The sequence below is a fragment of the Triturus cristatus genome, chromosome 3_2, assembly GCF_964204655.1.
Source record: "Triturus cristatus chromosome 3_2, aTriCri1.1, whole genome shotgun sequence".
In the NCBI taxonomy this organism is placed as follows: Eukaryota; Metazoa; Chordata; class Amphibia; order Caudata; family Salamandridae; genus Triturus; species Triturus cristatus.
Window position 1 is genome coordinate 769,552,229 of NC_140584.1, and position 24,150 is coordinate 769,576,378.

The 24,150-nt window shown below is 46.2% G+C and overlaps 1 protein-coding gene across 1 annotated transcript in view; it reads left to right on the forward strand.

The window, feature by feature from the left end:
- The first annotated feature begins 13,817 nt into the window (after positions 1 to 13,817).
- Positions 13,818 to 24,150, forward strand: part of LOC146858066 (uncharacterized) — a 167,336-nt gene continuing 157,003 nt past the window's right edge. Inside the window, exon 1 of the mRNA XM_085647097.1 lies at positions 13,818 to 13,921. Within this exon, the coding sequence (XP_085503223.1) occupies positions 13,861 to 13,921 (61 nt within the window). The 5' untranslated portion in view covers positions 13,818 to 13,860. The remainder of the gene's footprint in view (positions 13,922 to 24,150) is intronic.

A 24,150-nucleotide genomic window follows, 5' to 3' on the forward strand; every position in this document is an offset into this window, starting at 1 on the left:
GAGTAGTAGAGAGTGAGTAGTAAAGAGTAGTAGAGAGTGAGTAACAGAGTGAGTACTAGAGAGTAGTAGAGAGCGAGTAGCAGAGAGCAAGTAGTAGAGAGTGTGTAGTAGAGAGTGAGTAGTAGAGAGTAGTAGAGAGTGAGTAGTAGAGAGAGAGTAGTAGAGAGTGAGAAGTAGAGAGAGTGAGTAGTAGAGTGAGTAGTAGAGAGTAGTTGAGAGCGAGTAGTAGAGAATGAGTAGTGGAGAGTGAGCAGTAGAGAGTAGTAGAGAGTGAGTAGTAGAGAGTGAGTAGTACAGAGTGAGTAGTAGAGAGTAGTAGAGAGTGAGTAGTAGAGAGTAGTAGTTCTTAGGCTCTAGAGCAGCTCTCTGACCTGGTTCTCTGGCTCTAAAGCAGCTCTGCTGACCTCGTTCTATGGCTCTAAAGCAGCTCTGCTAATTTGGTTCTCTGGCTCTAGAGTAGCTCTGCTGACCTGGTTCTCTGGCTCTAAAGCAGCTCTGCTAACCTGGTTCTCTGGCTCTAAAGCAGCTCTGCTGGCCTGGTTCTCTGGCTCTAAAGCAGCTCTGCTGACCTGGTTCTCTTCCTCTAAAGCAGCTCTGCTGACCTGGTTTCTCTGGCTCTACAGCAGCTCTGCTGACATGGTTCTCTGGCTCTAGAGCAGCTCTGCTGACCTAGTTCTTAGCTCTAGAGCAGCTCTGCTGACCAGGTTCTCTGGCTCTACAGCAGGTCTGCTGACCTGGTTTTCTGCACTCACGATGCACGCACCCGACTTCGTGAAAATATATTTAAAAATAATGTAAGTTTATTATAAGTACAAAAATATTATTTTGATGAATATCTTACATAATCTCTTGCCCTAATATGTATATTAAAGACACATACATATCATTTTGGAACATACATTTTTTTTGTGGGAGTCGCGCACTCAACGCGCCCCAGCACGTATATGATGTCACGCGGGACCTGCAACCACGCAAACATATCGTACTGTAATGCGCATGTGTCGGGAATGCGCGGGAGCAGGAGTCGCAGACTGGTCGCATACCAATCGCGCATATCACGTGATATTAAATGTAGATGATGTAACTGAAAAACACGCAGCCGTCGCACACCATACGCGGATCCTTCATGACTTTTCTAAAATGGCAGCTAGAATGCGCGCACCCACCGTGATGTGTACACTTTGAGTGCGCGACTCCGAAACAAATTGTAATTTTTTTTTTAAAGAAAATAATATAAATAGATTAAAATAAAAAATGAAAACAAGAAAATTAATCAATATTTCAGTTGTAATTAAAAAAAAAATTGTTGCAATTTTCTGAAAAATATATAATGTTATTTAATGAATAAAATATTTATAAATAAACAGTTAAAAAACTGTAGAAAATCAGTACAAAAAAATAGATATAACTACTATCACACTTAAAAGTTAGCATTTAAAAAACCTTTGAAATTCACTGAAAAAAAACATAGGTTTCAGAGATGTTATAGTTAGAAATTAGCATTTAAAAAACCTTAGAAATTCACAGAAAAAACCATAGGTTTCAGGGGTGTTATAGTTAGCTGCCCATTTCACTCATACAAAACCACAGAAATTCTTCCGTTATAGTTAGTTCTGCTAACTATAACTCACACGCCCGCAATGCACTGCTGATGATGTCACATATTGCATCATTCATGAGGTTGAGTGGGCTTTTGCTCGTTGCTGTCACCGGACCTGGCTGTTCTTACCTGGCGATAAACTCTCGTTGCTGGCTGTCCAGTAGGAGCTTCCCTTCCGCCGTCGCAGTGGTGGTGTAGGCGACCGCTGTGTGGAGGACCACAACTACCAGGCTACTTAGCCACTGCACCCGGAACCGGACACCAGACATTTCGCGCCCGAAGGCGCTTTAAAAAACACCCCGCCCTCGGCTGAGCGGGTTGAGTGGGCTTTTGCTCGTTGCTGTCACCGGACCTGGCTGTTCTTACCTGGCGATAAACTCTCGTTGCTGGCTGTCCAGTAGGAGCTTCCCTTCCGCCGTCGCAGTGGTGGTGTAGGCGACCGCTGTGTGGAGGACCACAACTACCAGGCTCCTTAGCCACTGCACCCGGAACCGGACACCAGACATTTCGCGCCCGAAGGCGCTTTAAAAAACACCCCGCCCTCGGCTGAGCGGGTTGAGTGGGCTTTTGCCCGTTGCTGTCACCGCACCTGGCTGTTCTTACCTGGCGATAAACTCTCGTTGCTGGCTGTCCAGTAGGAGCTTCCCTTCCGCCGTCGCCGTCGCAGTGGTGGTGTAGGCGACCGCTGTGTGGAGGACCACAACTACCAGGCTCCTTAGCCACTGCACCCGGAACCGGACACCAGACATTTCGCGCCCGAAGGCGCTTTAAAAAACACCCCGCCCTCGGCTGAGCGGGTTGAGTGGGCTTTTGCTCGTTGCTGTCACCGGACCTGGCTGTTCTTACCTGGTGATAAACTCTCGTTGCTGGCTGTCCAGTAGGAGCTTCCCTTCCGCCGTCGCCGTCGCAGTGGTGGTGTAGGCGACCGCTGTGTGGAGGACCACAACTACCAGGCTCCTTAGCCACTGCACCCGGAACCGGACACCAGACATTTCGCGCCCGAAGGCGCTTTAAAAAACACCCCGCCCTCGGCTGAGCGGGTTGAGTGGGCTTTTGCTCGTTGCTGTCACCGGACCTGGCTGTTCTTACCTGGCGATAAACTCTCGTTGCTGGCTGTCCAGTAGGAGCTTCCCTTCCGCCGTCGCCATCGCAGTGGTGGTGTAGGCGACCGCTGTGTGGAGGACCACAACTACCAGGCTCCTTAGCCACTGCACCCGGAACCGGACACCAGACATTTCGCGCCCGAAGGCGCTTTAAAAAACACCCCGCCCTCGGCTGAGCGGGTTGAGTGGGCTTTTGCTCGTTGCTGTCACCGGACCTGGCTGTTCTTACCTGGCGATAAACTCTCGTTGCTGGCTGTCCAGTAGGAGCTTCCCTTCCGCCGTCGCCGTCGCCGTCGCAGTGGTGGTGTAGGCGACCGCTGTGTGGAGGACCACAACTACCAGGCTCCTTAGCCACTGCACCCGGAACCGGACACCAGACATTTCGCGCCCGAAGGCGCTTTAAAAAACACCCCGCCCTCGGCTGAGCGGGTTGAGTGGGCTTTTGCTCGTTGCTGTCACCGGACCTGGCTGTTCTTACCTGGCGATAAACTCTCGTTGCTGGCTGTCCAGTAGGAGCTTCCCTTCCGCCGTCGCCATCGCAGTGGTGGTGTAGGCGACCGCTGTGTGGAGGACCACAACTACCAGGCTCCTTAGCCACTGCACCCGGAACCGGACACCAGACATTTCGCGCCCGAAGGCGCTTTAAAAAACACCCCGCCCTCGGCTGAGCGGGTTGAGTGGGCTTTTGCTCATTGCTGTCACCGGACCTGGCTGTTCTTACCTGGCGATAAACTCTCGTTGCTGGCTGTCCAGTAGGAGCTTCCCTTCCGCCGTCGCCGTCGCAGTGGTGGTGTAGGCGACCGCTGTGTGGAGGACCACAACTACCAGGCTCCTTAGCCACTGCACCCGGAACCGGACACCAGACATTTCGCGCCCGAAGGCGCTTTAAAAAACACCCCGCCCTCCGCATCGCAGGACCGCGCGCGGGCGGCGCCGGGCTAAGCCCGGGCAAAGCGCGGGCCGTCTGTGGCCGTCAGAGGCCGAAGGAGGCTGGGCTGGGCCACGTCCCTTTTTTCTCCAGCAACTGTAAGTACATACGCCCGGTGTGTGTCCCCGCTCTGTTTCCGGAAAATCATGTCTACTCGTTCTGGAAAGCTGTTAAGGAACGAAGGCGAAAAGGGGCCAAATGTGGCGAGCCCTATCATAGGAACTATGGACCGCTTCATCACCAGGGTGGCGGCGGTGATTGAAAAGGAGATTGCTATGTCTGAGCGGCGTTTATCTGAGGTTTACCTCCCCTCAAGACGCTCATCCTTGGGGGTCGACGCTCAATCGTTTACACCGGCCAGTGTCCAGGTTCAACCCGTTTCTCCATCTAGTGTGCCTGGTGTTTACACAGACCCCCCCCCCAGTTGGCTGGTATAGAGAAAAATATAGGTAGGTTGGAAAATTTGGCTGCTCTTTTCCCTATGGTTACAGTGGAAGACGATGGCCTTGGTAAGCTGTCCACATCATCATTAACTAATCTCCCAAGCGAAGCTTTCAGTGAGCTGGAGCCCTCAATACCGCTCACTGTGCCCTTAGCTTTGTCAGAAGGGGAGCTAGTTAGGTCTTCCCCGAACTCCCAAACTCCAATCACTAGACAGGAGAATAGGCCCCTAAGCAAAAAGCTACGAAAACGTAAAAAGGGTTGCCTAGTGAGACAGGCCGCTCTTTACCAAAGATTAAGAAAGCCTTCTGGATCTGGTACGAGAACCACAAGGGGTAAGCCTATATCGAATGAAATTGACATAGATGGGGATGTTCTGATCTCTTCCAAGGGGCTACACCCAGACGCAAACACTGTCAAGATTTCAAAGCTCCCTGACTCAGCAACGGTTGAAAATATTTTTGAGAAGGTATACAGCCTCTTGAAACCGTTACTAACACAAGTCAAGGGTCTAGGGGAAAGGATAGACAAACTTGAGCAATCAACCCTTGACGGGTTTCATTCACTTAAAACAACATTTAAACAAATAATTAGAGTGACTGAAAACAAGGATTTGGGTGCAAAGGGGAACGAGCCTCTACCTCAGAGAGACCCTAAGCACCCAATATGTCTTAACAAGGTTGTTCCCAATAGTCCATTAATTCCAGCTCTCATGTCTCCCCCGCGTCCCAAAGCAGGGCCAAACCATAAGGGTTCAACAACTCAAATAGAGCCTGACAAAAATAAGCCTAAGCCTCTCCAACAAAAGCAGCCACAGATTGTTAGTGGCAAAATGGAAGTCTCCCAAAAACCAGGGGCACGTAGCAATTTTAATGGGTTAGCGCTAGAGAAAGCCCCTAGGTCTGCATCCCAACCTACCGCCACATCTACCCTCTCACCGGCCCCCAGTAAGCCAGCTCAACGGATCCCCCCAGTAAACCTCCCACCAGACTGTCAACCTTTTGTTGCAGTCATGGTTAATGTGCCCCCTCTAAAGGAAGGCCAGTTGGAAAACCATCAATCACTTAAGAACAAGTGTATCCACTGGCTGAAGGCAAATAAACCAATCCCGCTGGGTGTGGATGCAGAGTGGTTTGGGTAGGGCAGGGGAAAAAAACGCAGGAGGGGGATTGTATAATCATAAACTTCCAAGACCCAAGAGTAGTACCATCGATCTGCACTCCTATTATAAGTATGGGGGCTCCGGGGGTTAAAGTGGTAGATCTTTCTTATTTTTACCCCAGGCAAATTGTTGGCTCAACTGGAGGAAGTTTAAGTCCCCCTGTTTTTGGTCAGAACTGGGCTGGGGTCTCAGGGGATATCAGGGAGATCCAATTGTGGGCACCAGGGCCTTACTGACTGGAAACTGGGAGTAGACCAGACCCAGATGGAGTATTACCTACCAATATAAATCTTACAAGTGGGATAGGCGACTTTATATCCACCCCACATGATCCCTGTTCCCCTCATATTCCTCCGAGGAGGTCCATAGACAGGGGCATTCTGGCGCCCAGCGACACTTCAGCTGTGACGGACCTAGTCTTTAAGGTTTTCAGCTGGAATGTCGCAGGGATTGCAAGAAAACTGGCACTACCGGATTTTACTGCTTCGGTTGATGAGCACTCCCTGTGCCTTTTCCAAGAGACATGGAGCTGTGTACCGGTCCATAGGGTGGGCTTTTCTTCCTATTCCTCCCCTGCGCAGGTTTCGGAAACAGGGAGAGGGCGACCAGCCGGCGGCCTTCTCATCTGGGTCGCGGCTTCTCTAGACTGCAGAGTCGTGGAGTTTCCCACAGGTTCCCCTGACATACAAAACATCACCCTAATAGATCAAAGGGGAAGAATTGTCCTAAATGTTTATAATGTTTATGCCCGGGGAACCGTGGGCGGGAGAAAGTCTCCTGTAATATCTCTCCTCGAGACCTTGCTAAATAATACCCCATATAAGTCTCGTACATTGGTTGCTGGTGATATGAATTGTACGTTCGAGCCCTTGGGCTCGGACATCTCCCTCGACCAAGACGAGGAGGATACCAGGTTGGGGATTCCGGTACTGGAAATCCCACCGATTAGAAGGTGGTCAGAAGTGGCCCTCCAGTTATACTCCCTGAGCCTTGAATTCAACTTAAGGGCAGCAAATGGGAGGACACCTTCGGATAGGTTGGGTGCCCACACGTACAATAGGCCAGGACATACCTCTAGGTTAGATTATTTTCTAATAGACGTATACCTATGGCCTTATGTAAGGGACATGCAGGTGGTCCCCTCGACTGAAAGTGACCACAACTTGCTCTCTTTAAGTATGGTCCAGTGGTGGCGTCCCTCAAGCAAGGAAATCATTAACCGGGTAGCCGCACCCCCGGATGAGTCTGAAGTCTCCCCCTGTGGTAGACGAATAAAATGGGCCAAACTGGCTTTATCCGAGGCAAAGGTAGGGGAAATTCAATTCCACTTAAACCACGCGGTAACAACCCTTGGAACCCCCTTGGAAGGGGTGGGTAGTGTGAGTGGGCTTTTTGTCTCCCTGGTAGAAGCCTTAACTAACGTCTTTACATTATACCATAATAAGTCGGGTAACAAAGACTTTAAAAAACCAGTCGATGGTTGGTATACCCAAACATGCAGGGTTCATAAGGCTAAGTTAGTTGAGGCGCTCAAAGTTAAGTCCAGTAGTGTGATACAGGAAGCAAGGAAGGCCTACAATAAGTCCCTTAAACTTGCCAGGAGGGAGTGGGAAGATAAATACTGGGAAGACCTGCTCCAGGCTAGTAAAATTAGGGACTCAAGGGCCTTTTGGCATCTCATAAGCACGCGGAAAAACCCCGATGCATTTGTGAGACCCTGCAACATCCCGCCTCAAAGCTGGGTAAAATATTTTGGGACCCTATACCTCCCCCTAGATGGGGAACGTAACGTGGGGATGGACTTTACACGAGCAATCGAACCTCATGCCTATGATCTCTTCACTCCCTTAGAGATTGAGGGGGTTATAGGGTGGGTAGCCCCTCGCAAGGCAGCGGGCCCAGACGGCCTTCCGGGGGATCCTATGAGGGCATATCCAGCGGAATGGGCACGGGTCATTGCAGCTCTTCTAAATGATATCATGATGGGAGGGGCAGTGCCAGAATCCTGGAAAGGGGCGGTGGTGGTCCCGATTTATAAAAAAGGGTGCAGGGAAACACCGGGGAACTACCGCCCTATAAGTCTGATTGACTCCACCCAAAAGATAGCTGGTAAAGCTATCCTTGAAAGGATTCTCCATTGGGTGGAGGAGAATAAAATCCTATCAGACTTTCAGGCAGGTTTTCGGGCTGGTATGGGGACAATAGAACAGGCGTTCAGGCTGGCACTACTGGGGTGGAAGGTGGTGGAACTGGGCAAGGGTAGTCTTTATTTGGCCTTTATAGACCTGAAGACTGCCTTTGACCTAGTCCCCCGGGAAGAACTTTGGAGGGTACTTTATGAGTTGGGATTACCCCCTTACATCTTGTCCCTTCTCATTAGCCTTCATGCCCATACCTTTGCTCAGGTCCGCTGGGGTAAAAACGGAGAACTCACTGAGAAGATTCCAGTGTCCAGGGGCGTAAGACAGGGCTGTGTCTTGGCCCCCACCCTATTTTCACTATATATGAATGGGGTGGTTAAACATCTACAACAAGAACCAGCCGACGCCCCCTGTCTCGGAGGAGTCCGTATCCCCACCCTGCTTTTTGCGGATGATACGCTCCTGATCTCGAAGACCCCTCAAGGCCTCCAGAAATTACTAACGCGTTTTCAGGAGTTCTGTGCTGCAAAAGGACTAATAATAAATGTGGACAAAACAAAATATCTAGTCCTAAATCCTCCTAAGAAATTGGGCCGTCCACCCACACTTAACTCGATCCCCTTAGAGAAAGTAGCCGAATTCGATTACCTCGGTATTCGGATTACGGATAGGATGTCTTGGACTAATCATATTGATAAAATGGTCCTCAATCATAGGAGAGTAGGAGGTGCTCTCATGAGGGAGTTCAGGGCCTCTCCTAGGAGATCACTTACCCCAGTAATCGATATCTACAAGGCCAAAGTAGTGTCATCAGCCTTGTATGGGGCAGAACTGTGGGGCCACTGCCGATTGGACGCCCTAGAGACAGCGGAGAGCAAGTTTCTGAAATCCTTTATCTCCGTTCCACTGAGCACACCATCTGTACCAGTGCGGTTGGACACGGGCTGTAAAAACATTAAAGACCAGGCCCAGCTTCGCCCGCTCCTGCTATGGACACGAATCTGGAGGGGTGAAGATCTAAAATCCTATGCTGATGCCCTGGGGGAATAATGAGTCTGGGGGGCTGGGCGAAGATAAAGTGGTTAAGAGAAACTAAAAAGCTTCTGGAGAAGATCGGACTAGGAGGCTGTTGGTCATCACGTTCAGCCCCTCCAAAAGAGGTTGTTAAGGCGCTTTACTGGAAATGGACTGTGGAGCGTCTAATTACAAACTCCAACCACTGCAAGTCCACTGTCGCCTTTTTACAAATTAAAGACATCGTGGTTTTTGAACCCTACCTGGACTTGATCACCCTCCCCTTTGACCGAGCCCTTTATTTTAAATTTAGAGTTGGATCCCTCCCCCTGGGTGCAGTGGTATCGAGTTGGTCATCAGCGGCCCGTACTTCTCCCAACTGTGCATGTTGCCCGAGTAGGGTTGAGTCCATTGCGCATGTATTATTTGAATGCCCGGATTATGCAAGGCCTAGGAGTTCCTGGTTGAAACCCCTCTGTCGAAATATGGGCACACGTAGCCACCTAGTAGCCTTGCGTATCCTAACCACGGACACTTCCCCCCCTATAGTATGTGGAATAGCAAAATTTTTAAAGTTGTTTTGGCTTATTCGTTGTAAGAGATTGTCAGTAGCTGTTTAATTCTTTTTTAGCTAATTTAATAACGGGCATTTTTTGTCCTTTTATCTTTTTATGAATTTTTACTGGCTTCTTGTAGCATTGTTTTTTTTTTTTTTTGTACATTGTAATGATTGTATTTTTATTGTGCTTACAAGATATCTTGCATATCGAATAAAAGCTTATGACTGACTGACTGACATGGTCAGTGACATCACTGATGACATCACTGATGACATCTAAAATGACATCACTGATGACATCATCCACTTGACAATCTGATACACCTCATCATACACTAGTATAACCTTCCATCACTCACTGTAAAATACAGAGTACCATATTTGAAACCATTGACACACCAATACCAGTCACTACATACCCACTCACTGATTCCTAAGTCTACACACACAACTACCCATTCAACAACAGAATCATCTATGCATGCAGTCATTAATTAATAGAACACTATCAAATGCACTTATACACATATATAGACATTGACACATCAGCAGTCATTTTAGTCGGTTATGCAGTCATCCTACTCACTCATGAAAAAAATGTATCGCACTTAAATCTACTCACTTACACAATTATCCAACAACACCTCATTTATTCAAATACATAGTAACTCATTTTTAATATGTTAAAAAAGCACCATTACAATTATACACTCATTAATATAGTTACTCTCACAATCACTGACTCTTACACATACGTATTTATATACACCAACTCTCACATACAATGCCTTTTATTTTTTTACTTTGTTGAAGAAGTACAACTAAAACATATATTCACCCAAACAACTGTTTCCACATGCACTCTTAAACCCATACACCTAGTCAATCAACCATTCACACATCTATGCACACACCCCATCCAACCACACACAAACTCAGTGTCCCATACAAATACTCACCCAACTAATCAATAACTAATATACACACTCATGTAGTTAGTGACCAACTGATGCAGCATGTTATACAACAGAGACAGTGCTGCACACATTCACATAGTTTAGTTACTAATCCATGTATTAAGTGAGACACTTTTAATTACTCATTTAAAAAGACAGTCAGACAGCTACTAAATCCTCCATCCAGACAGTTATATATCCACTAAATCTTCAATACAGATTGGTATAAATATAATACATATTTAAATTTCAAACTAAACCAAATTCAGTGGATGATGTCATCAGTGATGTCATCAGTGCTGTCATTTGAGATGTCATCAGTGATGTCATCAGTGATGTCACTGACCATGTCATGAATGATGCAATATGTGACGTGCATTGCGGGCGCGTGAGTTATAGTTAGCAGAACTAACTATAACGGAGGAATTTCTATGGTTTTGTATGAGTGAAATGGGCAGCTAACTGTAACACCCCTGAAACCTATGGTTTTTTCTGTGAATATATATATATATATACATATATATATATATAATTTTGTGGCACTTCATTCTACCACTAACCTATTTTTTCAATCTCCTTTATTTCTTACATGAGCACCCAAAAGCAATAAGAGGGGCAGCGCGGAAGTGGGTCCAGGAGGAGCTGGTCATGAGGCACCAACCACCAGTGTCACTCCAGAGGGCTCTGCTAACCCCAGAAGACCTATTATTTATTATTTTAATTTCCCTAATGTTGGGTTTTTATGATTGCAATGGGCTTAAGGTAGAATCTTGGGGCATTGGAATGATGGTGCTGGGTTCCAGGATGGGAGTTGCTGCCTGGAGCCTGGTGTTGCTTGCAAGAAATAAAGTTGCTCTGACACCCTTACTTGCCATCTCCCTTTCACGTGGTGACAAAGACAGGATATGAACCCAAGCATTCAAAGCACAATGCTCTTTCTGTCTGCCCACTATGCTACTTTTAAAGTTTGACTTGTTTATTTTCTATATACTGTCTCCTTTTTTCCAACTCCCCTATCCAATTTGTGTTTAATGCTTGTTATTCTTGCAATGTCCTTTTTTTCCATGTGTTTTTTAGACTTTCTCCTGTCTGTACTACTCTGTTTTCTTCTGCTTAGTTAGTAATCTTGCCCTCGAACAGACTTTTGTACTCTACTGTCTTCTGTGAAGATTACAGGCACAAGTAAGCTAGCATTATAAATAATATTCACCATGCATGTTTGCTGAAAAGGTTTTCTGTTTCTTCCTCATGCCCTAACAGTTAACGAGAGAGTGGCCATGATCATGGAACCCCCAATGTTGAGCTGTAATTTATTTGTAAAGTTTACCAGTAGTTTCCATCACAGTACAGCATGGCTGAAAAGTATGAGGTCCCATTGCATTTGCCAACCAACACCATGCCCTTCATTGACCATTATTCCACCCCTTCATTGCACTTCAATGTCTCAGAGTAATCATCATAGGCTAAAGCTCTGCCCCTCCATTATGAAAAGTGTTTGGATGGGTGAAAGGATGGTTGATAGAGTGGATACTAAATTAATGGATTTATAGATTAGACATTTTGGTGAAAACCTAGATGAGAGAGAGTAAAGTTTATAATTATAGTGGCTATTAATGGGAGAATATAGCAGAATGAAAGGATGAATGAGTAATTGCTTGGATGAAGAAACAAGGGAGATCTTCTGGAGAGGGGCATGCTCACCTACTTCCCTTACTTGGCTTTATCAATGCTATGGTTCAAATTCAGAGGTATTTTAATTTTTGGTCTTCTCCCTTGACCCATTGTATTTGTTAAGGAATGCAGATTTGTATCCCACCCATTATATTCTTTACCTGCTTCCCTGCCAATTGCATTTTGTCACCATGACCTAAATGCAGCATTGTGACAGCTGTGTTGGCTGTGTGGAGTCATGGTAAAATATGATAGTCATTTAGAGAAGAAGAGCAGGGCCTTTGGAACTAAAGTAAGATAATTATCCTTTACGGTTGCCCCAGCTGTAGACTGCAGAGAGTAGCAGAGTGCCCGGCGCACTGGCTGGCATGCCTCTATTAATCTAGCACAAAAAATTATACTCAATATTTCATAATGCCGTACTCATTAATGGGTCATAATGTATTTTTATTTTTCCACACAAAGGGGCCTATTATGATGTCAGTCGGAAAATCTCCCTGACCGCCATGGTAGCGGGAAAAGACCACCCGCAAGGACCGCTGCATTTCCGCCGGTCCAATTACGATGCTCCACAGTCGAAATCCGACCGTGGCGGTCGGATTCTGGTGATTAACATTGCAGTTGTTGCTGCTGCCAGCAGCACCGCCGCGGTGTGAAAAGGAGCATGTCATGCATCTCACTGCACTGCGTGGCAAGCACTGCACAGTGCCTGCCACCTGGTACAGTGACATGGTACCCCCCCAGTGCACCCACACGTCCCCCCAACACATTGGGGGCCCGCAATGGGCCCCTGGAGACATTCTCCGCATGCCTTTCCATAGCGGTTCCACCGCTGCGAAAAGGCTGGCTACCGCCGGCATCATAATCATGCCGGCGGATTCTGGCCCTGCACCAGCATCATTGTAGCAGTCCAATTCCGCCCACTAGGCATGCGTTCGGACTGGTACCGGTGGAAAAGTGGCGGATGGAGATTCTCACCGCCGCGGATGTCAGCGCCATGCTAATGGGACCGGCGGTTTTCAGGGTTGCGATCACGGGTGGATGTCCGCCGCCGGTCCGGCGGTTGCCACTGCCGGCCCGGTGGCGGCCATCTGCCCGCCATTCTTATAGACCCCAAAGTGTCTGTTTAGTTTTTTTTTTACTAGGGAAGCCTTTAAAATCAAAATGTTAAATCTAGTGTTCTTCTGCTCTAAATATTTTCAGCCAGTCAGTGTTTTTTATGTGAGGCATATGTGGGTAAAAAAAAAATGGCCCAGTGACTCTCCTAATCACATCAAATTCCAATGTCCCTAGGGGGCCAGCATTGTACTGCTAGTGTGCCACTATTTAATTTTAAACAAGTGTTTAAAAAATGGCACCAGTTCATACAGCCAGCTGCAGCCTCCTGGCAATACATCGCTGCTGCCAGCGGCCAAAATCGCCCCTGTTGCCGCCCCCTCCTGCTCAAACCACCAATTCCAGGGTCGCCACCTGCAGTGGATGGAGCAATTTGAATGCAGGGTGGCCCTCATGGAGCAAAGCCTTGATCGCCTCTGGGCCTGCATGGATGACACCCTGTTTGTGAAGAGAGTTGGGACTAGAAGTTTGGACTTTGACAGTTTTCCTAGGGCATTGGTTCGGGATGGGGCAATTTGTCTGGGTAGAGGGGTGGGCCTGTTATGGGTGGAGAGAGTGTTTTGTTGTTAAAAAGAAAAGAAAAAATATTTTATCATACTGATGGGTGAAGTATTTCTTTGAGTTTTACTTTTGCTTTGTGCTACTGGCTTTTTGCACAGCCTATTTTTAGGTCTCGCCTAGGCAGTGCTTGCACTGTCTCGTTGAGACATGCAGTATATACTATAGTGGGGAAGCTTCGTTTAAGCTCCGCCCACTCTCCGCCCATCTTTTGGATTGGCTCACATCCTAAATGCTGCATTCTGATTGGTTTTCGGCTTCTTAGTCCCTCCCATTGACGGCCATGTCGTCATTTGTGTCCTTCCACGGCTATCAGCCCCTTTACTGCACAGACTACTTTCTTCCCATCCCTCCCCTTCTCTCTTCCCGCAGTCCGGGCTTCTTGGCCCCCCTTTACTTGCTTGTTACACATGGCTTGTGCTATTTCGTTTAATATGTTTCTCCATTAGCGGACGAGGTGTTTCCCTTACATTCAGCAGCCACGCCCGCTTTCATTATTGAAACAACAGCGTTGAAACCGGAGACAGCTGGTGGAAGTGCAAGTGGATTATTCAAGCAGTCCCAGCCACCGCAGGACTCCGTGAAAATCCCAATCCCACGCCCCTTGCACCATGGAACCCTCGAGGACAAGGGGAGTGCGCGCAGGGACCACGGGTACAAGCAGACAGAAAGGTAGAGTCCGATATTTTACTGCCCTCGCAAGTTTTCCAGCGAATAATAAAGCTTTTTCGAGCCAGACCTGAAAACAGCACTGTGTGACTCCCTCTATATTGCAGTACGAGGGGTTTTTTTCGGAATAAAAAAAGATGCGGTGTTATCGTGTGCACCTAAAAACCCCACGCGTTATTATTCCTTGCTCACACACTTTACAAACCGTCACCCTGTATTGCAGGGTTTCGATCGGGGGTCATTATAGGCATGGCCCGGCCGAGCCCAGCTGCATTCTGGGAGCTCCACATCCCGGGAGGGCTGGGAGTCCGTGCCCAGCTTCTGCCCCTGACCAGCGCTTTGAGGCAGGCGCCTAGTGTTTCAGGAAGGCGGCTCAAAGTAGGGGGCCCTGGGAGGAGCCGGCGGCCTGGAAACGCTGCAGGCGAAGGGCAGAGTCATTTAGTGAAAACATCCTGTGCAGGTTCGGCGTCCAATCCATCGGCGAAAGAATCATGTATTTCAGATCTGCATCAAAAATGCCACTTTTACTTCACTGTCTTTATTTAACGTAATATAAATGTTAACAAACATTTCCCAGGACATTTCAATAGCTGCTTTGAACTATCTCAGTCCCTGCTTTCGCACACATATCTTACATTTCCTGCAGTTTCCTCCCTTGTCGTTTCTCATCTGGTCATTCTACTTGTCATGTGACTCTCGCTTCAGAGTCCCGACAAGCCATTTCCTGCGGTCACCCTCTGAAGTACTCCTTCACGTCAGGCAGGCGTGGGACACTCCCAGGCAGTCCTGTCTCTGGAGCCACGCTGAATGTAGAGCTGGCAGGTATGTAGTGACCAGAAGCTCAAACACTCCATGACGCAGCTCGCTCTTGGACAGCGTGACCAGCCCACTTCTAGAGACATGATGTCATGACACATGGCAATCCGTTTTTATCGAAATTTTTAGAGCCAGGTAACTCCCTTTTAATCAATAAAAAGCTCACAGCTACGGGCCATCGGGTAAAGAAAACTGTTCGCTTGAGATGTCCTGCGGTGTGAGCGCTAAGAATGAATCATTTCTGTTTGTGGGTTTAAAACATCGTTCCTGCCCCGAGTGGCCTCTGCTGCAGTCTCAAGTTTCCATGGTTATGGTCTAACCCCATGTAAAGAACCCTTAAAGACTTCATGCGATCGGCGATGCACTTCTGTGACATCAGTGATGTAATATATGAAGTCTTTAAATGACTGCATGTTATATAGCATTACACATCTTTGATGATAATAATACCAGTACTTGTAAGCCCGAATAATTACCCGAGGGTGTCAAGGCGCTGGGGGCCATCGGGAAGATTAAGTGAACTACTGCCCAGAGTCACATGGTGCGGGGCTAACCTGCCACCAGCGCCGAATCCCCATGTTCCAGGGTCAGCCACTCTGGCCACTGCGCCACACCTCTTAGATGCAAAATGTGAGGCCTTTGAATGACTTCATGTTATCGGAGATGGATATCTTTGACATCAATGATGTCATCAGTGATGTAATCAACAATGTAATTTAACGTCATGAGTGAGGTAATATGTGAAATATGAAACACGGCATGGAGGGGGTGCATATTATAGTTAGCTCAGTAAATTATAGCTGTTCCATTTCAGTATTGTTTTTTGTTTTTAAACATTACTTTTTGTGTTATTTGAACACCTAACTGAAACATCACTTTAACCTTTTTGTTTTTTCAGTGAAATGTATTTATCTGCACACATTTGTTTACTAAAAACAGTCATATTGAAGTTATGGTTAACTTTAGTTATAACAAATTAACATATGTTTAAAAAAAAAAGAAATTTATGGAGAAACCACAGTTAAAATAAGTTCTGGTTATAAATTAAAATGCCCACACTCTGCCCACCTTTTTCATTGGCTTGTGTCATTGTCCGCTGTAAACTGTGGCTGTTCATTGGTCAATAGCTTAGTCTCATTTTCTGACCTCCCATGGCGACACCCCCCCATTACGTGTGTTGTTGCTCCGTTGGCTTTAATTACAGGCTCCGGGCACTATACACGCTCTATTCTAATGCATTTTATAAATTTATTAGAACTCATTTGTAATGCAATAGTTCTCACATTTGAGAGAGTTTAAGCTATTGGCATTGTAAATGACAATGCCTTTTATTAATCTGTTTTAAAATTAACCCATAAATAAAGGCATTGTCATTTACAATGTCATTAGCTCGAACTCTCAAAAATGCGAGACCGATTGCATTGCAAATGCTTGTTTAATCCACTTATCAAAGTGCATACCGATTAGCTATAGTTAGTTATATACGCTTATTTTATGACCCTCTGTAAGTCTCTTGACCATTATGGGGGTATGCTGCCATGACTTATATTGACTACAACATTCTAGATAAACAATGACGTATCTGCAGTAGAAGTTAGTTACTTAGTAACTAGCCTAGTTCACTTCACTCCATAGTTCTCTTACCTGATTAGATGAAGCAATGGCTGCTACCTCTTCCAAAACCTTAGTTACCTCGGGGTTTTTCAAGGAGCCGTTCCTAATTGTAGTGGTAGTAGTAGCAGGCTAATGTGCTAACAGGGAAGGCATCACAAGGCATCCCTAGCAAAGTCTGACTCCCGCCTAGGTGAGCTCCAACTGTAGGATTAGTCACAGGGAACTAAATTAAAAGAAAAACACAGAGTTAGTGGGTTATATTTATATCATGGCTTTAAAAAAATTGAGAAAAGACTACTACCATCATGACACAAAAATGAATACCTGATAATATAACAAAGAATATCAATAGCAACTTCTTCTAAGCAATGGGGAGATAGTGTTCAATTAAAACTAAAGTTTTAAAACCCTTGAGTCAGAAAAACTGGACTCAAAGTCTGGAGTAGACAAGGTTAGAGTTTACGCAACACAAGGCCTGAATGAAGATGCTGACTAACAATGTTCTTCTAGGTCTAAAATACGGCTCACTTTTATGCATGGGTAGATAAATGGGGCCAGTGTGGGCTATTGCTCAGGAAATAGGTATCGGTATCGTAGTACTGACACGATTTTGGTACCAGTGAACCGTGAATGATCCATTTAGTATGTGACAGTGTTTTCGCTGTGCTACGAGCATGGATTCACTGAGAAATAGGGCATTCTGTCTTAAATTCATGGCATCCATCTTAGATACGGCATCCATTTTGTTTCTTGCCCTCACATAGTCAATGGACAAGCAATGACCCTGGCTGAATCACCATGTTAAGGACACGTAAGCTTTAGTCCAAGGAAGCTGATGCTGCGTGACTAGGCAGAAGCTACCTCCCTTGCCTGAGGCCAATCATGCTATACTGGTTCTTGTGTTCGTTGGCCTGATCACGATTAGGAGGCCGAAGACAGTAGCCATGCCCGTTTATGACCCACAAGCATCTCTTATCCTACTTATCAATCTTTCACACCTGGCTCCGCTCCTCTCCTTCTGGGCTTTTACTATGGGGAGGATACAATTTTTATGATGGGGAGGATCGGTCGAAGAATGGAAAACTGACATGAAGACTTGATCGAACACTGGAGACTTACAAATAATTATCGTTTGGTATATGTTTATTGTTTGTTTGGGATACCGGGCTAGGCATGAAAGATATTTTTGCAATGCTGCCTGAGGACACATTTGGTGTATTTAAGGAGCGACCCACTTTGTACAATTCGAACAGTCTCCTAGATTCTGCCTTTGTGTGGTTCCTATGACTTCTGTGTCCCTGCAGTAAATAAACCTTGGTCTCTCTGACGCCACCATCGAGAAGCCTGTGTCTCTGTTTATTTGTGCACCAAGGCAGGAAGGAACTCAGAGGTCTTTTGGGTGTTGTTTCCCTAACACCTCTGGACTCTAGGAAAGTCCAGAACCTCACCATAAATAAGCCCCTCAGTATCCCTCCTCAGAGAAGTGGAGCAGCTGCAAACATTTCACCGGGCCGCCTTTCACAGGTATATCCTCATGCACGCATCAAGGGGCATATTTACAAGGCGGCGATAGAAAATTATCGCCGCTTTTATACGGCCGAAAAGTGGTGATAATTTTATCACCTAATTAGCAAGGTCACGCTAACGCGTGAAACCTTGCATTAGCACACAAATTTTTAACGCCCAGCTTTGCATCTCTAATCAGATGCAAAGTGGGCGTTCCTGACCTGACATGACAGGAGAAATGTCGCTAAGCGACATTTCTCCTATCATCAAGCCCCACGCTATGAAGCATAGCGGCAAGAAAAGTAGCGATAACCCCTGTTATCGCTACTTTCCTTATGCCTGCTTCAGGACTGACTTAGCCATGATATCCTATGGAAGGTGGATATCATGGCTATGTTAGTAGGGCCCTATCAACAAGCTAACGCCACATTTCGTGAGATTATCGCTGGGTTTCCAGCGATAACCTAACGTTAGGCAGTTAGCGCTAGGCTTTTTATCGCTTTTGAGATGAGTGTTGCTAATAGCACGCTATCTCAGCGATAAAAATCCACGTTAGCCAGCGATAATTATCCTAGCGCTAAGTGCGCTTAGCGATAATTATCGCCGGTTGTTGCTGATATGCCCCCAAGATCTTCAGACTGGGCGCGTAGGACGAAGCCATGTTGAGATTGGTGGCTGCCTATTGCATTCATCCGTCATTTTTTTTTTACTCAAAACAGTTTGTCAGCCCCTTATCCAATATGCAGCGTTCATCTTACTAAAATCTGGGAAGCAGATCATAGTGGGCATTCTCGGCATGTACAAATTTATACTCCCGCTTAATTGACGAGAATTAGTACAAATCTATAGCTGTAACAAATTACCAAGATTTGGGATTTCGGGAACTGGGGCTATGTTTTGAAAGTCTTCTGTGCACTATACAAACAGAATATGTGAACTCGAACGGTCCCGTGTCCACATTTGTGTCTTTCTTGCATTGCAAGTATTGGAAAAAATTTAGCTGAGTGTCCCCTGAGACATCCATTGCTCTGCATCTTCCTCATAAATCCATTAATCGCAATAGCCCTAATGCGAGACTTCTCCGATGGACCTTCGGATGAATTGATCCTGCATATATAATTGACAACAGTGACAAATGAGAGAAGCAGAAAAGCAATTCGAGTCTCAAGGGAAATGCACTGTTGTTTTTCTTAATTACCAAAGTTGTAGAAATACTTGACTCCAAGCCTGGACAAAATTGGATGGAAATGGATACACGGCTACAGGGGAAACATGCTTTGTATTTAAATATTGAGGTTTAAGGAAAGGAAATACCCTGGCTAGTACAACTGGTCTTATGTAGCACGTTACATTACAGCTACATCACATCAACGCTAGGTACATTGTGCCATGCGCCAGACGTCAGAGTGCACCGCGCATATCTTTACATAAAACTGAGCAAAATTATTGAGCAGTGTACTGCATTGTCGACTGCCTGCTTTTCTATTTCAATTCACTAGTGAATTCGTTTGCATTCATAGTGCTGGAGCTGTAACACCAAAGTCACACCCCCACTGCGCTCAGGCAACTGAACGGCAAAGCCATGCTGCGATTCGAACGCCTGTGTGAATGAAACCAATTACATATCTGGATTCCCATGAACCTAGTGTGCCGTGATCCAGGCTACCGAGGAAACACCGGAATACAGTGTCAGGTCCGTACATGTTACTCTGTGAACATGACACATAGGAATAATTCAAAGCCAGACATGTTGCCCATCACTTCATTTTTTGACAACATCCATTCCATCAGAGAATGTCACGTTACATTTCTGCTTTTGTTTACCCCATCATTTGTTAACTATGTTGGACAGTCTCGTCATCTAAATCGTCAAATAACACAGGCACCAACAAAAAATAATACAAACAAAATAATTATTCCAAACAATATTTAATTTTAAAAATAAGCTCAATAAGTTGCTATTTAGATCCATTGGTAAAAATATATTAATTTAATCGTTGTACATACATTCGGGGAAGAAAAGGATCCGGCTAAAGCAGATCTGCGAACCTGTTCAGTCACCCATTCTGCCACTCATGCACTCTCTCATTCATCATTTACAGACACTGACACACTGCACCGTCACCCATACAGCCAATCATTTATCCTCTCATTCACCATTACACCCACTTACACGCCAACACACTCACCCATACAGATACCCACACCGCCACTCACTTTTTCATACACCCACTGACACGCCCAGTCTCTCACTTACCCACTCACTCCCACAGCCACTTATCTTAGTATATATATTTAACACTCAGTAACTTTTAGAAAGTGCTCACAATCACTGGATGTAATCAGTGATGTCCTCATTGATGTTTTTTTAGATGTAATCAGTGATGGCATCAGGGATGTCATTTGCGATGTCATAAGTGATGTCACTGACCATGTCATGAGGGATATAATATGTGAGGTCTTAAGCAGTGAATTGCGGGAGCGTAAGTTATCTAATTATAACTACGGAATTAAATTTCAGCCGAACTATGATGTCGCTGTAACATTCGTTTTTTACAGTGAATCTCTAAGGCTTTTTAGTTCTATTTCCTAACTATAATGTCCCTGTAATCTTTGATTTTCAGTGAATTTCTAGTTTCTTTTAAATAGTAGTCACGTTTATAGAGTGGTGGAGAAAGGGGGGTGATCCTCCACCGGCTCTTAAGAATCCCACTGTGTCACATTACTAGAGATAACAGGAGGGTTTCTTGGCCCATTAGGACCCTCAGATTCCAAGAGGACTTCATCCCCCAACTAGTAGGGGCCGATTCACAGAACTAACTTAAGACAAAATCCTAAACTTACTACTTTTGGTATTCACAGAAGTTTGGATTTTGTCTTAAATTTGTCTTAAGACAAACGTAAGACAGACTGAAGACAGACTTAAGACAAACTTAAGATAGACTTAAGACAGACTTAAGACAGTCTTAAGACAAACTTAAGACAAACTTAAGTCAAAATCCTAACTTAAGTCTGTCTTAAGTCTGTCTTAAGTCTGTCTTAAATTTGTCTTAAGTGTGTCTTAAGTCTGTCTTAAGTTTGTCTTAAGTGTGTCTTAAGTCTGTCTTAAGTTTGTCTTAAGACAAACTTAAGACAAAATCCTAACATCTATGAATACCAAAAGTAGTAAGTTTAGGATTTTGTCTTAAGTTAGTTCTGTGAATCGGGCCCGTAGTGTGCAGGGAGGTGTGTTTGCAGATTAGTGGAGAAAGGGGGCGTGACCTCCAAAGACCTTGCCGCAATCCCACTGTGTGGGATTTACTGGAGTTAACAGGAGGCACCCACTGACCCCCAACAGCCAAGGAGACTTCATCCCTAACCAGTAGTAGGCCAGGAGGCGTTTTTGCAGACTGGGAGAGAAAGGGGGCATAGCTTCTGACAACCTTTCAGCAACCCCGCTGCTTTGGACTTACTGTAGGTAACAGGAGGGCTTGTTGGTTCCCAAGGAACATCAGCATTCAAGGGGACTTCATTCCCCAACTAGTAGTGTTCCAGACGGTGAGTTTGCAGATTGGTAGAAAAAGGGGACATGGCATGTGACCATCTCTCAGCAATCCAGCAGTGTGGGACTTACTGGAGGTAACAGGAGGTCTTGTTGGCCCTCAAGGACCCTCTAGAGCCAAAGGGACTTAATTTCCCAACCAGCAGTGCACCCGGAGGTGCGTTTGCAGAGTGGTTGAGAAAGGGGACTTGGCCCACAAAGACTTCCCAGCAACCCCACTATCTGGGCCTTACTGGAGATAATAGAAGGGGTTCCTGGTCCCCAAGGGCCCTCGGCATCCAAGGGGTCTTCATCCCCCAAACCTGCAGTGTGCCAGGAGGCGTGCTTGCAGAGTAGTGGAGAAAGGAGCAGGGCCTCCGGTGAATTGTCATCCCGCATCTTTTAAAAATAATTACAAGAGGGGGGCACTTGACCCCTCTCCCCTGGCCCGATTTAGGCCCTGGGGACCGAATCCTCAGGGGCCAGTCCTTTTTTTTATCATTTATTTTTTTAATTGAAGAGAGGGGGGCCGAGTGGCTCCGCTCCTGGGACTAATTCAGTCCCTGGCACCCCATCCCCTGGGGTCCAGACTCTAATGTGGGTACCCTGGTCCCACCCAGGGCACCCACTCACCAAAGATTGAAAGCATGGGAGGAGCCTAAAGGCCCTCGTGGTCCCTGCCTCCTGCGGGAGCCGGCATTGTTGATACACATAGGGAGCTGCTAACATACAGCCCCCTATGTGTAAAAGCAATTGTGTTCCACTTTGAGCAAGCAAGAACAAAATGTTCTCACTTGTTCAAAGCGGAGCACAGTTTGCTATGGCATGGTGGGGGAGGTAAAGCTCCTGCCAAGCCATAGCAAACAGCTGTGTCATGGGGTGGGCACCCCGGGAAATAGCAGGAGCTGGCCCTGGGAGGTGGTGGTCCCCAGGGCCATGTGTGGCTCCAAGAGGGAGACCATGCGCCCTACCTCCAATTTCTAAAAAAGGAGTTTGGCCCTGGGGATCTGGTGGTCCCTGTGAGCATGGCGCTCCATGAAGTCAAATCTAACAAGTCCCTGGAGGTGGGCGCCCCTTGGGCAGGGTGGGTCCGCAGAGCCCACCCTGTGTAGTAGCTCTGAGGAGATGGCAGTCCCCTGGCTGTGGGGGAGGCCATATAGGCCAGCCCTGCACTAATTCAATAAAGAGCCCTGGGGAGGTGGTGGTCCCCTTGGCTGCGGAGGGGCTATGCAGGTCTCCACACATCAGTTTAATACTGTGTGCGCCAGGGAGGTGGTGGTCCTGGAGCTCAAAGGGTGCCACCCAGGCACCCTTTGCATGATGATAAAACACTGCCCTGGCATTTGACCCACACATGGGCTTCCTATTAAAGACGCGTGGGAGCTCGCAAATCTTTTTTTTCAATTTTGCTGCAGATTCACGGGCCCACCTGTGAATTTGTGGCACAATAATATTTTAAAATGTGTTTAACTCCTGGCTGGGTCCCTATGGAACCCTCTCACAATATCTGTGGGGTTAGGGCATTCCTACCCTGCCCCTTTTTCTTCATTATTTACATTTTTTGTGGGATTCGGCTTAAAGCTGAGTCAAAAGATGGCTGCCCACACTTCCTGGTTGAAGTGTTGGCAGCCAATTAAATTTTAGCAGGTTCCTCGAGTCCACAGCAAGTACACACGTCCCCCGATATCTTTATTTTTAAAACTTAAATATCTCTAAAACTACTAGATTTACACCAAATCACAAAAAGCAAGCTTTTGTGGTCCAACATCTAGCATTCTGCCTAATTTGGTGTAATTCTGTTCAACGGCTCGGGCTGTAGTCGAATTCCAAATCCCTATTTGAAAAGGCATTTTACGCACCCCCTTTACTTTTGACCCCCGCTTGACGGATCACCCTAAAACCTTCAACACTGCACCTGAACCAAAAAGAAGAAAAGTTTTGAAAGTTTTGTGGAGATTTGTCAAGCAGTGCCAAAGTTATTCATTCAAGTCCATTGTAAACATTGTCTTAACTATAACATACTGACGACCCCAAGTAGGGATATCGCCACTGACACACCCAAGCACACAACGATAGAGCCACTGACACACCCAGGCACACACGCATGTACCCAATAAAACACCCACCCACACAATGATAGAGCTTTTTACACATCCAGGCAATCGCTAATACAGACACTGACACTCCCAGCTATATATCATCAGTGATGTCACTGACCATTTCATGAGTGATATAATGTGTGAGGTCATAAGCAGTACATTGCAGGGACATGAGTTATAGTTAGTGTAGGTAAATATAATTGTTGAATTTCTATGGTCTAAGTGTCAGTGTCTGTATCAGTGTTTGCTTGGGTGTGTAAGAAGCTCTGTCATTGTGTGGGTGGGTGTGTTATTGGGTGCATGAATGTGTGCCTGGGTGTGTCAGTGGCTATATCAGAGTGTGCCTGGGTTTGTCAGTTTCTGTAACAATTTGTGCCTGGGTGTGTTACCGTCTGTTTTAGTGTGTGGCTGGTTGTGTCAGTGGCTGTATCAGTATGTATATGGGTGTTTGAGAGGATGTATCCATTTTTGGCTAAATGTCTAAGTGGCTGTTTTGATATGTGACTGTATGAGTCTGTACCTGGGTATGTCAGTCATTGTATCAGAGTGTATCTCGGTATGTCAGTGGCTATATCGATGTCTCTCTGGGTTTATCGGTGGTTGTAATAGTGTACGACTGGTTCTGTCAGTGGCTGCATCGGTGAGTGCCTTTGTGTGTCAGTGACTTTATTGGTCTG